The 20009-nt window shown below is 36.7% G+C and overlaps 3 protein-coding genes across 5 annotated transcripts in view; 1 reads left to right on the top strand and 2 right to left on the bottom strand.

Moving 5' to 3' along the window:
* LOC107737162 (uncharacterized protein C18orf25-like) overlaps window positions 1–11461 on the bottom strand; it is a 16818-nt gene extending 5357 nt beyond the window's left edge. The window contains exons 1-3 of one of the 3 annotated variants that reach the window (XM_016548600.1): window positions 11259–11461; window positions 5102–5863; window positions 697–1359 (exon numbers count right to left, since the gene is read on the bottom strand). In XM_016548600.1, coding sequence (XP_016404086.1) covers window positions 989–1359; window positions 5102–5792 — 1062 coding nt within the window. In that variant the 5' untranslated portion in view covers window positions 5793–5863; window positions 11259–11461 and the 3' untranslated portion in view covers window positions 697–988. Of the gene's footprint in view, window positions 1–696; window positions 1360–5101; window positions 5864–11258 lie in introns of those variants that run through there. The other 2 variants (XM_016548601.1, XM_016548602.1) reach the window with 2 other exon arrangements.
* Window positions 11462–11496: 35 nt separating this feature from the next.
* On the bottom strand, window positions 11497–15516 carry haus1 (HAUS augmin-like complex, subunit 1). The gene is made up of 10 exons (XM_016548604.1): window positions 15455–15516; window positions 15382–15423; window positions 14721–14895; window positions 14468–14603; window positions 13955–14089; window positions 13294–13417; window positions 13137–13202; window positions 12440–12511; window positions 11795–11842; window positions 11497–11681 (listed from the first exon to the last, which is right to left on the bottom strand). Exons 2-10 carry the CDS (start codon window positions 15400–15402, stop codon window positions 11622–11624), a joined length of 837 nt encoding a protein of 278 aa, XP_016404090.1. The 5' UTR covers window positions 15403–15423; window positions 15455–15516; the 3' UTR covers window positions 11497–11621.
* Window positions 15517–17060: 1544 nt separating this feature from the next.
* The window catches only part of LOC107737161 (ATP synthase subunit alpha, mitochondrial-like), a 9028-nt gene continuing 6079 nt past the window's right edge, over window positions 17061–20009 (top strand). Inside the window, exons 1-6 of the mRNA XM_016548599.1 lie at window positions 17061–17216; window positions 17912–17987; window positions 18105–18274; window positions 18910–19083; window positions 19193–19359; window positions 19436–19736. Coding sequence (XP_016404085.1) covers window positions 17157–17216; window positions 17912–17987; window positions 18105–18274; window positions 18910–19083; window positions 19193–19359; window positions 19436–19736 — 948 coding nt within the window. The 5' untranslated portion in view covers window positions 17061–17156. The remainder of the gene's footprint in view (window positions 17217–17911; window positions 17988–18104; window positions 18275–18909; window positions 19084–19192; window positions 19360–19435; window positions 19737–20009) is intronic.

Here is a 20009-nt window from a genome sequence, read left to right as displayed (position 1 = left end):
TATATATATATATCCATCAATTCTAAAATTATATATACATATATAAAAACAAAACTACTAAAAATGACAAAAACTACAATGAAAAAGATTTTTTTTTAAACCTGATTCAAAAATGCATAACTTTAATAGTATCATATAATAGTAGAATAGAATGATACTAAAAATTATAAATAACACTCACTGTCTGGAGCTTGACAGCCTCAGTTTCTTGTTCACTTTCCTCCCTCCCAAAGAAATGGGATCGCAAAGGCACTGAGTGTGGAGGGCGGCCCTGAGATGCCAATATAAAACAACACAAAATGTTAATAGAAGAAAGACACATGAAGTTAAAGAAATGGTTTAAGAAATTAATTCTTTATTTATTCATCCTCATGTTGTTCCAAACCCATATTAAATTATTTCCACTGAACGCCAAATCTGAATTTTAGAATACCTTTTTTACAATGGCATCTGCATCTGTCAACCTCCAAAAATGGAGGGGAAAAAAAACTGCATAAAAGCCTTCCATATAACTCAATATTTTTATTAAATATCTTTTATATTTTTATAATTCAATGAAACTTTTTTATTTTAGCGACAAAAACTACAATGAAAAAGATTTTTTTTTAAACCTGATTCAAAAATGCATAACTTTAATAGTATCATATAATAGTAGAATAGAATGATACTAAAAATTATACTAAAATAACACTGTCTGGAGCTTGACAGCCTCAGTTTCTTGTTCACTTTCATCAAATTACCACAATACTCCTCAAAAATTCACATTTTGTGTTGCATGCAAAAAGCCAAATTGGTTCAGAAAGGCATGAGGATGAATAAATGTTCCATCTGTAGGAAAACTGATCCTTTAATAGAGAGAAAGAGATAGATGTGGAAGCCAGAATGAAGATGAATTTAGTAAGAGATAAAGAGAAAGTTTGTGCACTGTCCTAAGCCTCCACTTCAGCGGTCGAATTGAGTCGGCACAGTTGTGTTGCGTCAATGTTCTTTAAACGTTCGGTTCAGACGGCTCTGCGCTTCCATTGACACCGGCAGTCTGAGGCGGTGGAACCGTGATGGCGCTGAGTCGAGCCATCTGATAGGCCGCCAGTGTTTCCTGCGACTCCGACGACGGCAGGAACGAGCTAACGTGGCTCCGCCCCTCTTGATTTTCGCTGGACGAAAGGTCATCGTCTGAATGCAGGCGGGTCAGTCTGTCCATCCACACACGAAAGCGCTCCTCGGTCTGTCTCTGCATCGCGGCAAATCGCGTAAGAGCTTCCTCCAAGACTCCGCCCAGGGTTCCGCTGGCCACGCCCATGTTGAGTTGGCCCCGCCCACGCGCTGATGCTCCGGAAGCGTCGGCTCGGCGATGGCCAGCTTAAAGACAGACGGCAGTGCCGAGAGAGAGACGTCAGACACACAGGAAGGCAGAAAGCTGCGGCGTTATTGCGTGCACACCGGCGAGCATGCTGGGGACAATCATGCAGCTCTCGCAGTCCATTCTGGGTACAGTTCACCAATGGTCACATGACTAAAGATGGCTTAACGATCACACAGTGAGGAAGATACCAGCTTTTTAACCACTTTAACACCAACCAACCCTCAGAATATTACATGTGAAGAAATAAAGACAGACGTGTAACAACTAGAGATGTTTGAAATGAACCTGCCTGAAAAACTAGTCAACTACTACTGCATCATTATGGCACACCGGCGAGCATGCTGGGGACAATCATGCAGCTCTCGCAGTCCATTCTGGGTACAGTTCACCAATGGTCACATGACTAAAGATGGCTTAACGATCACACAGTGAGGAAGATACCAGCTTTTTAACCACTTTAACACCAACCAACCCTCAGAATATTACATGTGAAGAAATAAAGACAGATGTGTAACAACTGTTGAAATGAACCTGCCTGAAAAACTAGTCAACTACTACTGCATCATTATGCTTGTTCAGAGACATATCAGAGAGCAGATGAATTTCTGAACAATAAATGCCATCCTGAGAGATAATCAATGAATAAAAAGGCTAATTAACAGGATAATTCGTGAGGTCTTTGATTAGGTTTGCATAATATGCATAATAACAGGAATGTTAGGAAGATGATTTTACAAGCGCTAGCAATTTTTAAAGGTGGTGAATGTGCTCAAAAGAAGAGCTTAGAAGACGAGGATGAATTTAGAGGCATAACTTCAGGGGAAAATACATTAGACACATTGCTTGTGTTGTTATTGCTATCTAAAACTATTAAAAAACGGATTTTGTTAACTAAAATAAAGCTGAAATAAAATATCATACATAAATAATACTTATTAGATGAAATATTAGATGAAAAACTTAAGTAACTTGGAAATGCTGCCTTGACAATTAACTGAAAAAATGTTGAAGATAAAATTACTAACAATACTAAACGTAAAACTGAAATTAAAGCTATACAGAAATAAAAATTAATAATGACAAAAGCACATAAAATTACTAAAACTAAAATAAAAAATTAAACAAAAATACAAGCCAATTCAAAATTTAAATGAAAACAGAAATATGCAAAAATTAAAAATAAATTAAATTAAAATAAAAAGGCAAATATTAAAAATAAAAGTTAATCCAAAATATTAATAAATACTACAGTACTATATATTAGTAATAATACTAAAATAACACTGCTGCAAAAGCATCTGCTTTAAAAAAAAAAAAAAAAAAGAAGCTAAGACTGAACAAAACTGGAACTACCAAACAGGCCTTAAAACTATATGAATATTCTGCACAACTAATATAATTTACAATATAAAGTTATGATATGCTCCACAAATGATCACATATACTGAAATTCAACTCCTGCCATGCCAACAATGTGGCCCCAAAAACGGCCCCTGGTGGCCCCACAAGGACATGATGCATATCCTAACTAACAAGTACATGTAGAAGAATAAATTAACAAAAAACTGCAGACACATTACACACACAAGTCACAGATATAGGACAAAAAGACAACAGATACTGAGGCAACTGAAAGACAAGACAGAATGAAGAAAATCTTGTGATATTCTATTGCAAATCTTTCATTAAATACCTGGTATAATGACCTCCAATCAAAGGAACTTTGCACTGCATTCATTACAATGAAATTCATTTTGTGCATCAGCATTCATTGTTGATCATAAATATACTTGATTATAATGTCATTGTGTTTAATTGCTATTTTAGAGAATATCTATTGCTTGCACATTTGACGGCAGAAAAGCAACAGCTTTAGACTACTAAATGTACAAAAACGTTACCCAAATTAGCTGCTGTGTGTATTTTGTTATACTTGACTTGACCTTGGATTTGAAAGCTTTTAAAGACTATCCAGAGTTAGTGGTCACTAAAGACTGAGGTCAGTGTGAGGTCAGAACGCTGTTGTATTCTGAGAGCGAAAAAACATTCCTCACCTGCCGCTTTGCATATGAGGTCATTCAACATGCATGCACATAAAAACCCACCTGAGCGCTGCAGGAGATCCCTCATGTTGTGACAGGACTGGTGTGTGAGTTGCCTGATCTAGGAGTGTGTTTATTCAACCGTCATTCAGGAAACATGCACCAAACAATGCATGAGAGAAATGAAACGTCAAAATGGCTTCACTGCAGGTGTTGGTTTGTTTCAAGACTAGAGGTGGGTATCTTCACGCACCTCAAGATTGTTTCGATTTAGAGTCACAATCTGATTCCAAAACGATTCTCGATGCATCTCAATTTTTCCAGCAACAGCAAAGGGTTTTAGTGAGATTTTATACTACTTTATACTATAGTACGCCTGCTCTCATCCAAAAACAGAAATAAAAATAAGTCAGTATAATCCTAAATAATGTAATTAACATTAATAATAATATATTAATAAAATTAATTACACAATGATCAATTAAAAATAATTAAAAATTAAAATAAATTACTTTAATTTTGCTGGCATCATTATATATATATAAAATTATATAGAATTTTGTCCCACACCTTTTCTTAACCAGTTAAAAACAATGTGTACCGATTAATGGCACCATATCGTTATTTTTATTATTATTTTGTAAGTCATTCAGTGAGATGGTCAGATAAGTAATTATTTATTGAAATAATAATAATACATTAAAAATAATAATAAAAATAAATATAAATTTATTGCTGTGATTTTACTGGCACCAATAATGTAATTAACATTAATAATAATATATTAATAAAATTAATTACACAATGATCAATTAAAAATAATTAAAAATTAAAATAAATTACTTTAATTTTGCTGGCATCATTATATATATATAAAATTATATAGAATTTTGTCCCACACCTTTTCTTAACCAGTTAAAAACAATGTGTACCGATTAATGGCACCATATCGTTATTTTTATTATTATTTTGTAAGTCATTCAGTGAGATGGTCAGATAAGTAATTAATTATTGAAATAATAATAATACATTAAAAATAATAATAAAAATAAATATACATTTATTGCTGTGATTTTACTGGCACCATATAAGTTTTTTTCCCAGTCAGATAAGCAATTATTTACTGTAATTAACATTAATAAAATATATTATTAATAAAAATAATTACACAATGAAAAAATTTAAAATAATAATAAAAAATGTTTTAGGAAATGTATTAAAAATAATAACATCAACAATAATAATAATTATTATTATTATTAATAGCAATATAACATCAATAGATAGATAAATGTATTGTTTATTTACTGGCAATGTTATTTTCTTAACAGAAATTAAAAGTGAGATGGTCAGATAAGTAATGTATTATTGTCATTAACATTTAATATTATTATCAAATGCATATTTAAAGATAATATTGAAAATATATATATATATATATATATTGCTGTAATCTAACGATTTAGTTATTATTGTCAAATTGCAAAAATAAAACAATTAAAAATTGGTTCCACTGGTTGTCAGAAACTTAATAACAAGTCATATTGGTCGTTACATAAACAATCAATCCAGAATCATCTGAGAAAGAACCGTGATGCATCAGCGAATCGATTTGTTCAGGATATGTTTGTGATGTATGCGTGTCCACACATGGTAGCCTAGACAAAATGCTGTGTGTGTGTGTGTGTTCAGTTACCTGGTGCGTGAGAGTTGATTGTCTCTCCCTCATTGTCGGACGAGGCCGTTAGTGGCGAGGATGAGGACGAGTGGGCTGTGATGTCGCTGTCGCTGGTGCTGCTGTCCTGGAGCACGTCGGGTTTGCGTCTCGCCGCTGCCTCGCGTTTCTGCCGCAGCTGTCGCATGCGCTGCTTCTGCTGCTGGCTGCGCGGGCCTCTGACGCGCACGCGCCCGTTCACCTGCTTCTCCTGGCAGCGGTTCTTCTTGGCCACCATTGCCACGGAGGATGTGTCGCTCTCAGAATGCGAACGCCGCGACTTCCTGCCGGCCGTCTGAACGGGCGCCGGCGCTTCCTCCGCCGATGAAAGCGTGTCGGAGTCTCCCAGGTGACCGGAGGAGGAAGGCGACCGCAGGCAGACCGAGGAGTCGCTGTCTTCCTGTGCGCAGGATTGGGCGACAGCCGGAGGCGGGTCCGTTTCATGCGGCTGCCCAGGGGCGGAGTCTCTATGAAGCTCCTTTAGTAAGCATGGCATGGAGAGCAGGCCGGGGGCGGGCTGTTTGTCAGGACTCTGCGAGCTGATTGGCTCCTCGCATGATGGTGAGCTGGTGGGCGTGGTCTCTTGTCTCAGGGGCATGTCCAGCTCCTCTGTTGTGGCCCCGCCCTCTGTGGGGCATTCAGGGAGCTCGTTGGCCTTCTGGGCATCAGTCATCTCTGGAGGGCGGGGCCAGGGGCGGAGTCTCTGAAGTGGCAGTTGACTGGCGATAAACAGGGGCAGTTGACCTGGAAAACAGGAATTGTGTGTCAATATAACGGCTGACTAGGGAGATTTTTCAGATTTTATCGATTAATTCAAATTTAATGTTTTGCCACTATTTTATTTTTTTAGAAATCGAGAGTTAGACACTTTGACAATATGCCAATGATAGCAGTAAAGAGAAAAGAACAATCCAACCGCATGTCGGCGCACGAGATTAACCGCTCACGTGTGACGCAATGTCACGCAAATATCACACAATGCGCTTTTGTGTTGACAAAGATGCGATGCAGGCAGTGGAATAGGAAAAACATGCAAGAAGATGGGAGTTGAACTTCTTTTAACTTGAGCGCCGTGTTTTTATAATGCTGTTTCATGCATGAGATGCTACAAGAGATGCGAGCACAACAGTCAAACGCATTCATGTTTACATAGAAAAAATGGAATGGAAAAGCAGCACAATTGAATAAAAAACCTGTGAAGAACTACTACTGTATGTCTGATATTTCATGTTTGCATCATGGCAACAGGCTGAAAGCTGCTGTTCATTGTTTTTACAGAACATTTATAGTAAATAATAATCTACTGGGGTGTATTCCAGAAAAAAAAACCCTGAACTTTCGGTTGATTATCCCAAAACCTGCTTACTCGAGGTATGTTGGTTCCAGGGAGTAAGTTCATTCAACACAGAGTATGTTCCTGGTTAACATGCAAGACATTCTCAACAGAGCGATGAATCGACGAGTCACTATGGAAACGGACGCTAAGAAAAGGCGAGCCATACTACTTCTTTCTTCTTCTGTTCAAAGGCCATTTGCATACTTGGTCCATATCGCCACCTAACTGGTGGTTGTGCAATCATTTTTCTTTTTTTCCATTTAATCTTGAATTCTTCAGAATAAGAATTATATTGTTTGTTTGATGCTAATAATATAATAAGTCATATCAGATATGTATTTTTATTATAGAAATAAATGATAGAAAATGCCGATCCATGATGTGTGAGATGATAATATAAAATGTAATAAATATATAATAAATTAAACATTACCTCGTCATAATAGTGTTTTATAATTTATACAGACAACTATTATATATGCCAATTAAATAAATAACCATATTAGAATAATATATTACCTTATTTATTACTTAGGCCTATATTAGTGCTTTATAATTAACATATCATACAACTATATCTCTATATCTCTCTCTCTCTCTCTCTACATTAATGAGGAAAAAAAATTAACTTAAATGATTTTAGCAAATGGCTGCAATATAACAAAGAGTGAAAAATTTAAGGGGGTCTGAATACTTTCCGTACCCACTGTATATATATATATATAACTATATTGTAATAATATATAATATTGTGCGCAATCTGTCACGCCCACTGAAGTCTTGTCAGTAGGTCACGCATGCGCTGATAGCTCTGAAGTGAACTAACCCTGAAACAGAACCTACTCTGGAGCAGGTTATCTTCAGAGAGCAAGTTGCTATGGCTACTTACATACCCTGAAATTAACCTCCGTTTTTGGAACCGAAAGCTGAGTTCATCCGCTTGCTTACCCTTAAACATACCCGGGTATGTCACATAACCTGCTTTCTGGAATACCCCCCTGGTGTTATACCTTTTGAATTACCTTGACTTCTGAGATTTTTAAAAAAGCATTTTCCTCGTATTATTTCTGAACATATAATATGTATAAAACAAGTTTGTACAAGATGTAGTTGTAGTTGTTGTGGTGATTTCAAATGTCAACATTGGCTACCAGAAATCACTTACCCCACCTTTAACTAGAGGGTTAATAAAGCAAGTTACTTGAATGATGTTGTAGTTACATTTTTTAAAGTTGAGGAGTTAAAAAAAAAAAAAATTTAAAAATCAAGAATTGGTCAAACGCAACATTGGCTACCAGAAATCACTTACCCCACCTTTAACTAGAGGGTTAATAAAGCAAGTTACTTGAATCATGTTGTAGTTAAATTTTTTAAAGTTGAGGAGTTAAAAAAAAAAAAATTTAAAAATCAAGAATTGGTCAAACGATCTGAAAAAAAAAAAATCGAGATTTTAATTTTTTTGCCATATGGCCCAGTCCAGCCCTATTGGTGACAAATGTCTAATGTTTATATGGTTAGTTCGGTTTCTCATTCATCGACCACCGCTGGGATACAGTGGCTTCGGGCAACCAGCCAGAACGCTGAACTATCACGCACCAGTGAAGCTCTTATCAAACTTTCTACATGTCATCAGACTCCAATGCACAATGCTGCATTTCACAACAGCCTGGCCTTGAAATGCTTTCAAAACTTTGTCCATAAACAAATTTTTGCTGCGATCAAGTGTTTGAAGAGGCCTCGGTCACAATGCATTAAAACTTACAAATAGGGTTTGCTATATTAAAAACCATTTAATAGAGACTGATCTCACAAACAGCAACATATATGCAATATATTTAAATCTTAGATCACAATATTTCAATGTAAGCATAACTAGAAAAGTTCATACCGACTATAAAAATATTCATAACTTCATAAATTCAAACCAAAAATATATATAAAAGAGTTTATACTGACTATATAAATATTCATGACTTTATTTGATTAATTTATTGACTTTTACAGCATGGAAAAATCACAATTTTAAATTTCTCTCATAAGTTTTCCATAATCTGTGAAACAAAACACTACAGATCTTTAAATTCTCCTCTCCAGACAAGCAAAATCAAAACTTTACTATTGTAACTCATGACCCTGTTTTACAATTAACATCAAAAAACAGAAATCTGATGCTCAATACTTGAAATACATATGTACACATAAAATAATGGCATAAAAAATGTGGAATTTGACACTGTTGATTATACACTGCCATTCAAAAATGTGGTATCAGTAATTACTCCAGTCTTCAGTGACACATGATCCTTCAGAAATCATTCTACTGATGCTGATTTATTATCGGTGCTGAAACTGTTGTGATTCTTTGAATAAAAAGTTAAAAAGAACAGCATTTATTCAAAATAGCTAACAATCTAACAATGTATTTACTATCACTTATCCATTTAACAAAGGATCATGTAACACTGAAGACTGGAGTAATGGTGCTGAAAATTCAGCTTTGATCACAGAAATAATATATTTTAAAGTATATTAAAATGAAAAAAAAAAAAACTTATTTTAAATAATATTTCACAAAATTAGTCTTTTTTTCAGTTTTTGATTAAATGAATGCAGTCTTAATGATCAAAAGAATCTTCCTTAAAACATTAAAAATCCTACTGATTCCAAACTTTTGAACGGCACTGTATGTATGTATAATATATATATATATAAAACCAATAGTTCCTGTCCTTGATTCTGATTGGTTGAGCTGCGTTCGAAGCTGTTGTAAATTACACTATAAACATACACCTTTGTTTACTTCTGTGTGTTGCTCGGCAAGCACTTTGTTGGAACCACAACTGATTCTGAGGAACTACATTGTTTGGTGGAAGAATACTGTTTTTATTAATATCATTACACTTTATTTGCTCTGTTTTATTCTGTGAGACCTTACTACATATATGGAATAACCGTTTTATAAAAGCAATAAGCCCTGTGAAGCCGTGGTTTACAGTGAATTTATAACTCCGCTTCGCGTCGTGCCTAACAACGCCCCTTAGCTGTTATAAATTCACTGTAAACCACGGCTTCACGGGGCTTATTGCTTTAATAATCTATTTTTCTAATTAACAGTACAACAAGAAACAAACAAACAAATAAGAAGAACTTGTATTAATATTTTGAACGTTACATTTTGAAAATGTCCCTTCCCCCATTCATTTTACATTTCTTACTACCAAAAACCAAATATAACATGTATTATTATAAGGCAAACACGCACAGACTGACTGCCACAGATCAGATTTCTGTATAGGACAATGTTAACAAACTGTAGCATAATGATTTTAGATACCATGTCAGCTTTGAATTCAAAAAGTTAAAATATAGATTCCGAAAGCTTCTTACACGTTTTAAAGGAGATCCCACAATCATTCCGACAGCAATTACAGCAACAAAACCGCAGCAGCGACGGTATTTTGGCGAAAATTGTGGTTACCATGGTAATTTTTATACGAGTTTCCATAGCATGACTGACTAGTTCCTCGCGCAGGAACCCTGAAACACGAAGCGCTCTCAGACAGGCATCAATGCATCCATCATGTATGAAGATCGAGCGAGTCGCTGTTAATATGACGCATGCAGCAGCCCCTAGCTTTACACGCTCTTATTTGCCATTAATAAACATCAATGCATACTTCCTCAAAATCCCAGAATCAGTTTATAAATCAAAGTGCGGGCATGCGATTCAACGCAACTCAAATGCATCAATGCAGCCGTGAAAGAAAGGAACGGAATACGGCTCTTAAATAATTACAGAAATGGGGGGGGGGAAAGTAAAACAAGCGAAATAAATGTTGCACTATGCTAATACAGACACTGCAGCACAAACACTCATCCTGCGATTCCCCCATTCATTTTACATTTCTTACTACCAAAAACCAAATATAACATGTATTATTATAAGGCAAACACGCACAGACTGACTGCCACAGATCAGATTTCTGTATAGGACAATGTTAACAAACTGTAGCATAATGATTTTAGATACCATGTCAGCTTTGAATTCAAAAAGTTAAAATATAGATTCCGAAAGCTTCTTACACGTTTTAAAGGAGATCCCACAATCATTCCGACAGCAATTACAGCAACAAAACCGCAGCAGCGACGGTATTTTGGCGAAAATTGTGGTTACCATGGTAATTTTTATACGAGTTTCCATAGCATGACTGACTAGTTCCTCGCGCAGGAACCCTGAAACACGAAGCGCTCTCAGACAGGCATCAATGCATCCATCATGTATGAAGACCGAGCGAGTCGCTGTTAATATGACGCATGCAGCAGCCCCTAGCTTTACACGCTCTTATTTGCCATTAATAAACATCAATGCATACTTCCTCAAAATCCCAGAATCAGTTTATAAATCATAGTGCGTGCATGCGATTCAACGCAACTCAAATGCATCAATGCAGCCGTGAAAGGAAGGAACGGAATACGGCTCTTAAATAATTACAGAAATGGGGGGGAAAAAGTAAAACAAGCGAAATAAATGTTGCATTATGCTAATACAGACACTGCAGCACAAACACTCATCCTGCGACACACTGTTGCTGTAACACTTTCAGTCTGGAAGCTGCACAACTGCTGCACTTTAACCGGTACGTCTGCACGTCGCGTGGATATAACCCGCATTTATGCATGTATAAAGGCGTGCATTAATTAAAGTGAAAGTAGGTTTGGGTCAAAACTGCAGTAGAGGCTCAAAATGGAAGGGCGCAGTGATAAGAGCGCGCTCGATAGCCGTCGCCAGCAGCTTAACGTTACCTGGTTCAAATCTGTCCTCATGTGTGTGTTCTTTGGAACATCTCAGGCTCGCAGCACCATATTCATGAGGAAGATATGGAGTTCACTGAAATTTTATGGAATAACTGTTATGTGTTCTCGACTTTCCGACCGCTTTAGCACAGTTTGCTAATTTAAAATGTCCCCACTAGCCGTCGCTGGAACAAATGTGTAGTCGTCATTTCCGCTGCGGCGGAGTCGGGAAAAACAAAAGGCGCCACCGTGAGATTCGGAGAGGAATTGCGTTTATTACAAACAGCACAGCACAACTTAGAAGTCATGTCTATTACAATTATCAACACGCTTTTATTTTATTCTTTGTTTTCTAAATATATTTTTTGTTAATTATCGAGATAAAGTGTTCATGAAGTCCACTTTCTGCTCCAGCTGGGCATCCAGGGCAGCCTTGGGGAAAAAGAAAACGTTTCACAAAACTATATCCAACAAAGATAAATAATATTTAATAATAATAATAATAATAAATGCCAAAATAAAACTAAATTAAAAAAGAAAATTACCAGCTCTCGTTTGGCTTCCTCGATTTTCACCCGTGCAAGTGCTGGACTCTGGAAAAAAAAAAAAAAGTACAACCGTAATGAAAACCAGTGTTATTTTAGTATTATTGACATACTATTATAGTTTTTATTAATATTTTGAATCAGTTTTTCAGTTTATACTTTCCATTTTCATTTTACTTAAAGCTTTAGTAATTCTGTTGGGTGTTTATGACAGTTTTTTTTATGTCTATGTAGTTTTTATTAAATTTAATTCTTATTTTTGTTTTAGTATTAGTTATTTAAGTACATTAAGTCAATCTAAATTACAATTATTTCAAAGTAATTTAGTTTAAATTATATATAATAACCTGTAACCTACAGTATATAATAGTGATGATAAACTGAGAAAAAGGGTTAAAAGAACAATGATAGAATTTTAAAACAATTAGCAATTATTTATTTAGACGTGGATGTGATTATTTTATTGAATAATGTGTCCTTCATACTGTGCAATGTGCTATGACAAAATAATTATTTATTAACCAACCCACGCATCAAACAACAAAACCAAGCGGTGCTTTCCTATGCAAAACTCACAAGATGGTTTCCATGTTCAAAAAAACAATTCTGTCATTCTGTCAAAATCTTCATGCAAGTTGTACTTACAGGGCTCAAGTCACTATACGGCTCTAGTTTCTTCTTCAAAGGTAGTGTTTCCTCTTTTAGAGCTGCGATTTTCTAAGTATAGAATAAAAGATGAGAGAAAAGATGCAATTCAATTTCATACCAGCCTGTAAGCCTGTGGGAAGTCGTGGCCTAATGGTTAGAGAGTCGGACTCGTAACCTAAAGGTTGTGGGTTCGAGTCTCGTACCGGCAGGGATTGTAGGTGGGGGGAGTGAATGTACAGCGCTCTCTTCCACCTTCAATACCACGACTGAGGTGCCCTTGAGCAAGGCACCGAACCCCCAACTGCTCCCCGGGCACCGCAGCATAAATGGCTGCCCACTGCTCCGGGTGTGTGTTCACGCTGTGTGTGTGCACTTTGAATGGGTTAAATGCAGAGCACTAATTCCTAGTATGGGTCACCATACTTGGCCACATGTCACGTCACTTTTTTTAAGTGCAGTTCTGTTACAGTGCATATTCCTTTATGAACATATTAAAACCTTTAATTCCAATAGGAGGTGTGCACAAAAGATATTTATGAAATATATATAGGTTGATTAATGTCTAAATGAATGTAATTAGCCTGCAAAATCAACACAGTTGATCACAGAATTTTTGGCATTATTACATTTCATTTCAGTAATTACGACGTTGCATGAATATGGCATCAATCTGTAATCTGGTCAAGCGGTTTACCTCTGATAACTGCAGGGTGGCCTGATGGGTAAGAGAATCCTCCATCTGCCGTGAATCCAGCTTTTCCTATCACAGACACACAGATTCTGTTTGTAGAAGGCTGCATGAAAGATATTAAACTATAATTTGACAACTGGATGAAAATGGTGACACGCACCTGTGCAATCTTATTCCTGCAAGTGAGATCTCTGGATTTATTCTTCATGAAGTCCATGTTCAGAAGCCTCTCCTCCGCTGTAGCTGCTTCCACCTGCTGTATATGTGTGATCTTCAACAGATCACTGGAAAACAAATGCAAGTTTTAGATTTAAATTAAATAAATTAATAAATACATGTAAAAATTATTAAATAGATTCAATTAGAATAATATACATAAAAATGTGATTAAAACAAATAAATGAAATTAGATTAAAAAATTTAATAATACACCTAACAGTTTTAGTACAGTACTATAGTGTGTAGGAAAAAATATATAATAATGTAACTTAATAGAAACTAAATATTTTCCAAATAATATTTCAGACATATTTATAATATTATTTTTTCAGACTATAAATTTGGAATTTATAAAAAATGGGAGTTTTTTAAATTTTAGTATGAGGGGCCCTCACATGAAAATAATCATATTTGGGGGTTCCAGGCATCTAAAAGACTGAAACCCCCTGTTTTAGATACAGTTGTGCAGTAGAAAGAGGACTTAAGAAAGCAGAATAAATGACAGGTAAGGTGAATAATCATGACAGGTAAGAACATTTATACAGTTAATAACACAATAACAGCAATGTGAAATGCATAAATGATCTCTTGTGTTTTCTTACTCCTCAAGTTTCTTCCGAAGAACAACCGTTGCAGTCATTTTCTTCCTAACAGCAGAAAGTTCCCGCTGCAACCTCCGGTCAGTTTTCTCTGCCTCCAGCACGTCATTGGTCAGTTTATTGATTGCAGGCATGTAGCTGGACAGCCAAGAGTGTGAAATCAGCCACAAAAATCACAATGCAAATGTCAGACTTAGTTTAAAAATGAACCGATCCGATTTCAGGGTTAAAGGAACACTCCACTATTTTTGAAAATAAATAGTGCAGCGCCTGAAAATAGTCCCCAGCACGCTTGAGGCAAGTTGGAGCTAAACTCTGCAGGACACCGGCCCTCCAGGACCGAGTTTGGGCACCCCTGGTTTAACTGTAGGGGAGTTGGAAAATGAGCCTATTTTCAAAAATAGTGGCGTGTTCCTTTAAGATTAGGTTCCAGAACCACAATGCATCTCGACTCAGGAACATGCCTAAATCATCTCGTGCTGTATATGATGTGTTTATGTCTGAGCATTATTTCACCTCCCAAGTGATGTGTCTCTGAGTTTGAGCACTTCAGCAGTTTCCTCCAGCACTGACAGCAGGTCCACTGTGGGTTTGGAAAGTCCTCCCGCCTGAAGTCCCACTGCCTGGAGAAGCACTTCTTGGAGATGAGCTCCTGTCAAGGACCACAAACAACAAATTAATTTATTCCACAATAAAAAACTGTGCACTTACAGAATCGTTATGCATTTGTCAGACTACTTCTTCCAAAGTGACTGTCTCAGAGTCTCACCATCGCTGCTGTACTCTTCTGTTTTCTGCTTGTGGTCCTCGATGAGCATCTCTGCCTCTCTGCATCTCATCTCACTGCTCTCCGCCAGCTCGTACAGAATCTCCACTGTGCGCGTGTTCACTTCAAACTCCGGCACCGGTTGCTGCCCGAACACCTTCTTGAGCCACTGGCTCACCTGCAATTACACAGTATATGCAGATGCACTGTAAATGCTACATGCAAGTGTTTTGAGATTCAAGAATCAATATTTACTGGAATAAAACCAAGTTGTTTGTGTCAGAACATCATAGTACGTTGATATGATTCTGAATGACTGCCATATGCATTGCCATTTTTTCCCAAACTATAAAGAATACCATGGTATTGCTATAGGACATGTTCAAAAACATAATAGTGCCAAGGTATTTTGTTCTTTCTGTTTTGTTCACATCTACCATATAAGGGCGTGATGTATAAGACGTAAAATAACAAACACACGTTAATTAAAATTGTGTATGCAATGAATCTAGTATAATTAGACTAGTAAGTGTATTTAGTACAGATAAACAAACAACGGAACTGCAGTGAACGTTTACGCGTTTGAAGCGATTTACATCGTATTCCGTACTTTATTAACTTAGTGTATATAACGCTAATGTATTCTACAAAGACATTAACTCACGATTTTGCTTTTCTCGCACATTTTTCCACTAACTCTGTGTCACATCCGATCAAATTTACTTGACAAAGTTCCGAACGCAACAACTAAACGTCCCGCCACTGAATTTGTTCTTCTATTTCCGGGGTCTAAAAGCGCATTATTCATTGGCTGCCCAAATGACAAATCGACCAATGAGATTCTGGGATGCAGAAGCACCGCCCAATTACAACATACAAAACATTTCAAGGGAATTTCAAGAGGAAAAATAAACAATGCATTAATAATTGTTAATATATATACATTTTCACCGTACAGTATTCTCTTTTAAACAATAATTTAAGCTGAGCATGTTTTTAAAGGATAAATAACAATTTATTGGAATCACAAAAACTTTACCACTATGGGAATATAATTCAGCCATATATATACATATATACTGCCATTCAAAAGTTTGGGATCAGTACGATTTTTAATGTTTTTTATGGAGTCTCTTGTGCTCATCAAGGCTGTATTTATTTGATCAATAATACAGAATTTTTTTTTAAATTGTGAGTTATTATTTCAATTTCTAATATTGGTTTTCTGTTTTAATATACTTTAAAATGTAATTTATTCCTGTGATCAAAGCTGAATTTTCAGCATCATTACTCCAGTCTTCAGTGTCACATGATCCTTCAGAAATCATTCTGATATGCTGATTTATTATCAGTGCTGGAAACAGTTGTGTTTTCTAACAATATGAGTCTTTACTATCACTTTTTATCCATTTAACACATCCTTGCTGAATAAAAGTATTCATTACTTTCAAAAAAAGAAAGAAAAAAATTTACTGACCCCAAACTTTTGAACAGTAGTGTATATTGTAACACAAGATTTCCATTTTGAATAAATGCTGTTTTTTTTATTTTATATTCATAAAAGAATCCTGAAAAAAAGTATCACAGGTTCCAAAAACATGAAGCAGCACAACAGATTCCAGCACTGATAATAAATCAGCATATTAGAATGATTTCTGAAGATCATGTGACTCTGAAGACTGGAGTAATGATGCTGAAAATACAGCCTTGCATCACAGGAATAAATTATATTTTAAAGTATATTAAAACAGAAACTGTTATTTTAAATTGCAATAATATTTCACAAAATAACATTTTTTTTTCTGTATTTTTGATCAAATAAATACAGCCTTGATAAGCACAAGAAACTTCTGTAAAAAATATTAATAATCTTACTGATCCCAAACTTTTGAACGGTAGTGTGTATATATATGTGTATATATATATATATATAAAACGAATAATTATTCATACAGCGAATAAATTAAAATAAAGAAATGTAGTAACTTTTATAGCTTTAAATTACTAGAATATATATTGTAAATGCATAAAAATATAATAATAATAATAATAAATGTATAAATAATAAAAATGGTAATAAAATGCCTATTTACAAATATATTTCTAAAAGAATTAATGTTGGTCAGAATTCTTTTACTTTCTGAAAAGAAGTAATCAGTCATAAAATATGCGCTTTTGTTCCTATTTTGTATATATATATAGTAATCAATACAAACGCCGTGTAATGGACATAACCTTGACTTTATAATACTTTAGAATTTACGTGAACAAAAAAAGTCTCGTCGTCATGTCGTCGAACTACATCCGGGTCAGTCGCTGACCTTTCATATATGAGCTGCGCTCGCGACCTCCATTTCCCTCACTCAGCTCCTCGCGCTCCAGCCGGCCGCTGCAGGAGGACACAAGCTCGAGCTCCCGCTACACAAACTATCCGTAAACATGCTCTCCGTTCGCGTCGCGGCGGCTCTGGCCCGCACCCTGCCCAGACGGGCCGGATTCGTAAGTCTCATTTTGTGGTGTTTTAACGAACGCGGAGCCGGTGAATGTCAGCGCTTGTAAATGGCGTGAGGGTGCGCGGCGCCATCTTGCATTCTGAAGGGCCTGCGTATGCTGCGTTTCATTTAGCTTTATTTGATTTTCGTTTTCAGCTACAGCTATGTGTAGTTTAAGGGAACAGAATCTACGTGTTTTGAATTTGTATTTAAATTAGAAAAGCGTACGATTGCATGTTTAGCAAGGTTGTGATCAATGAATGACTTTCCCAATTGAAGGTCAGGAAATGCTGCCTGGGCGTATGACATGTCAGCTGTCATTAACTTGGTGTCGTTTTAGTGTTTAATGTTTTAGCGCGTCCATAATCTATCACTTTTTTTTGTTGCACGGTAGTTTAATCTTAATTTATGCGGACGTTTGGATGACGAAAGGCTTTGTGCCGCATTTTGATAACTAAAGGCAATCAGACAATGATTCATTGCAAATGAGAAGTTAAACAACCACACTTTTAGTATTTGTAGTTGGTCTGCTTTTAAAATCTTATTTGAAGGAAATAATGGGGTTGACGTGGTTGTTGATCACACATGAAGGTCAAGGGCTCACATGCAACAAGCTTGAATTTTTATGGCTGGATCTTAAGGTGTATGTTAATCACAAACATTATCATTGTGGAATTCTAGCCAATATATTTGCAATTGCAGGTTTCCAAGAATGTTGCTGCTGCATGCGTTGGAGCAAAGAACCTGCACACTGCCAGACCATGGCTGCAGAAGACAGGTTCTTAAATAATACTTTTCCTTTTGCATTTGGGTTGGTTTAGTTTTTTCTTGTAAAGTTCTTGGATTATTGCATTTTCAGTCATGCACACTCAAAACACTTTGCATTATTTCTCAGGCACAGCGGAGGTGTCCAGTATTCTGGAGGAGAAGATTCTTGGAGCTGATACTGGTGCTGATCTGGAGGAGACGGGCCGTGTGCTGTCCATCGGTGACGGTATCGCTCGTGTTTACGGGCTGAGGAACGTGCAGGCCGAAGAGATGGTGGAATTCTCCTCCGGCCTGAAGGTGAGTTAGCAAGGGGTCAAGAGGTCATTGCTGAGCCATCAAGGAGTCCAGATGCTTCAAGATGATTGATATTCTGCTTAATGCACACAATCTACATAGGTTTTGGCTTTGACTCGGATTGTATATTATTTAAGTTACAGATGCGTGTTTTGAGAAACTGGTGTGCATATGCTTACCAGTCAAGTGTTTTTTTTTAATTTTTGTTTTTTTTACAATTTTAATTTGAAGTCTTTAATTATTTATGAATAACTTTAGTAAAATTTTTGTAGTTTAATGTAAGTTCTATGTTTGATTACTTTTGTGGTGTTCTAATTAAGTGTTGGTTTATTTAAAATAAGTTGAAATTTTACATACTGAAGTAAAATGTAGTATAAAATGTGATGCTATTTAAATAAAATGGTATAGCATAGATAACTTGTTTGTTTTTGTTTTATTCAGTATGAAATTGTGTAGTAGGAATAAAAAAAAATGGTATAAAATATAAATTAAATATAGTCTGCCTAATTAAATAGTTGTACGAATATTTACTACAAATGAACTGTGTTTTAATAATGAGTATGCAATCCTGTCACCGTATTGCTTTTGGTTAACTGGTGGCTTTTACATTTAATACTCTTTATCGTTTCTCTCCATAGGGCATGTCTCTGAACTTGGAGCCTGATAACGTTGGTGTTGTGGTGTTCGGTAACGACAAGCTGATCAAAGAGGGTGACATTGTCAAGAGAACAGGGGCTATCGTGGATGTTCCTGTCGGAGAGGAGCTGCTCGGCCGTGTTGTGGATGCTCTGGGAAACCCCATTGATGGCAAGGTCTGACCACCAACTGGATACTTGCATAGTTTTAGCTCTTCTTAATTTCTTTATCCAATAGTTGTCATACTTAAGTTGACCAATTAGTCTCCGTTTCTACCCCCCAAAGGGACCCCTGGGCTCTAAGCAGCGTAGGCGTGTGGGTCTGAAGGCCCCTGGCATCATCCCCCGCATCTCTGTGAGGGAGCCCATGCAGACCGGCATCAAAGCCGTGGACAGTCTGGTGCCCATTGGCCGTGGCCAGAGAGAGCTGATCATTGGAGACCGACAGACTGGGTAAGATAGTGACTTGATTAATTTAAATGCTTGCTTCATTTGTGCATGGTCATCCATTTCAATTTGTTTCCTCCAGCAAAACCGCCATTGCCATCGACACCATCATTAACCAGAAGCGCTTCAACGATGGCACTGAAGAGAAAAAGAAGCTGTACTGCATCTACGTGGCCATCGGTCAGAAGAGATCCACCGTGGCCCAGCTGGTGAAGAGGCTGACGGACACAGAGGCCATGAAGTACACCATCGTGGTGTCCGCCACCGCGTCTGACGCCGCTCCCCTGCAGTACCTGGCTCCATACTCTGGCTGCTCCATGGGCGAGTACTTCAGGGACAACGGCAAACACGCCCTCATCATCTACGACGATCTTTCCAAACAGGTGAGAACTTGGTACTAAAGCTGCGGTCTACTATTTAGTGAACTTTTGCAGGCCAAATCCAGGAACCCATTTACTCTGCTAGCTCAAATTGGCTGTGGGTTTGCCACTCTGACCAATAGAAAGAGGCTTGGTTTGTACAAACTGACTTCTATGTGAGCTGTGCTTTAGTCATCGCTACACTATCGACTAGGGCTGTCAAAAGAAAAAAGTGATTTTTAAATATTCGTTGAATTTAAAATAAAAATCCACATTCGAATGCAAAAATGTTGCATT

Source organism: Sinocyclocheilus rhinocerous, unplaced genomic scaffold (assembly GCF_001515625.1).
Source record: "Sinocyclocheilus rhinocerous isolate Xijiao unplaced genomic scaffold, SAMN03320098_v1.1 scaffold284, whole genome shotgun sequence".
In the NCBI taxonomy this organism is placed as follows: Eukaryota; Metazoa; Chordata; class Actinopteri; order Cypriniformes; family Cyprinidae; genus Sinocyclocheilus; species Sinocyclocheilus rhinocerous.
This window is presented reverse-complemented; position numbering and strand designations above follow the sequence as displayed.

Bases quoted from the DNA above. Each gene is read 5' to 3' on its own strand.
- haus1 (XM_016548604.1), bottom strand. From the start codon at position 15,402: ATGTGCGAGAAAAGCAAAATC. The intron at 14,090-14,467 runs GTGAAATAATGC...TTGGCTGTCCAG, and splicing joins AGAGACACATCACTTGGGAG to CTACATGCCTGCAATCAATA. The intron at 13,418-13,954 runs GTAAGAAAACAC...TTTGTTTTCCAG, and splicing joins CTTCGGAAGAAACTTGAGGA to TGATCTGTTGAAGATCACAC.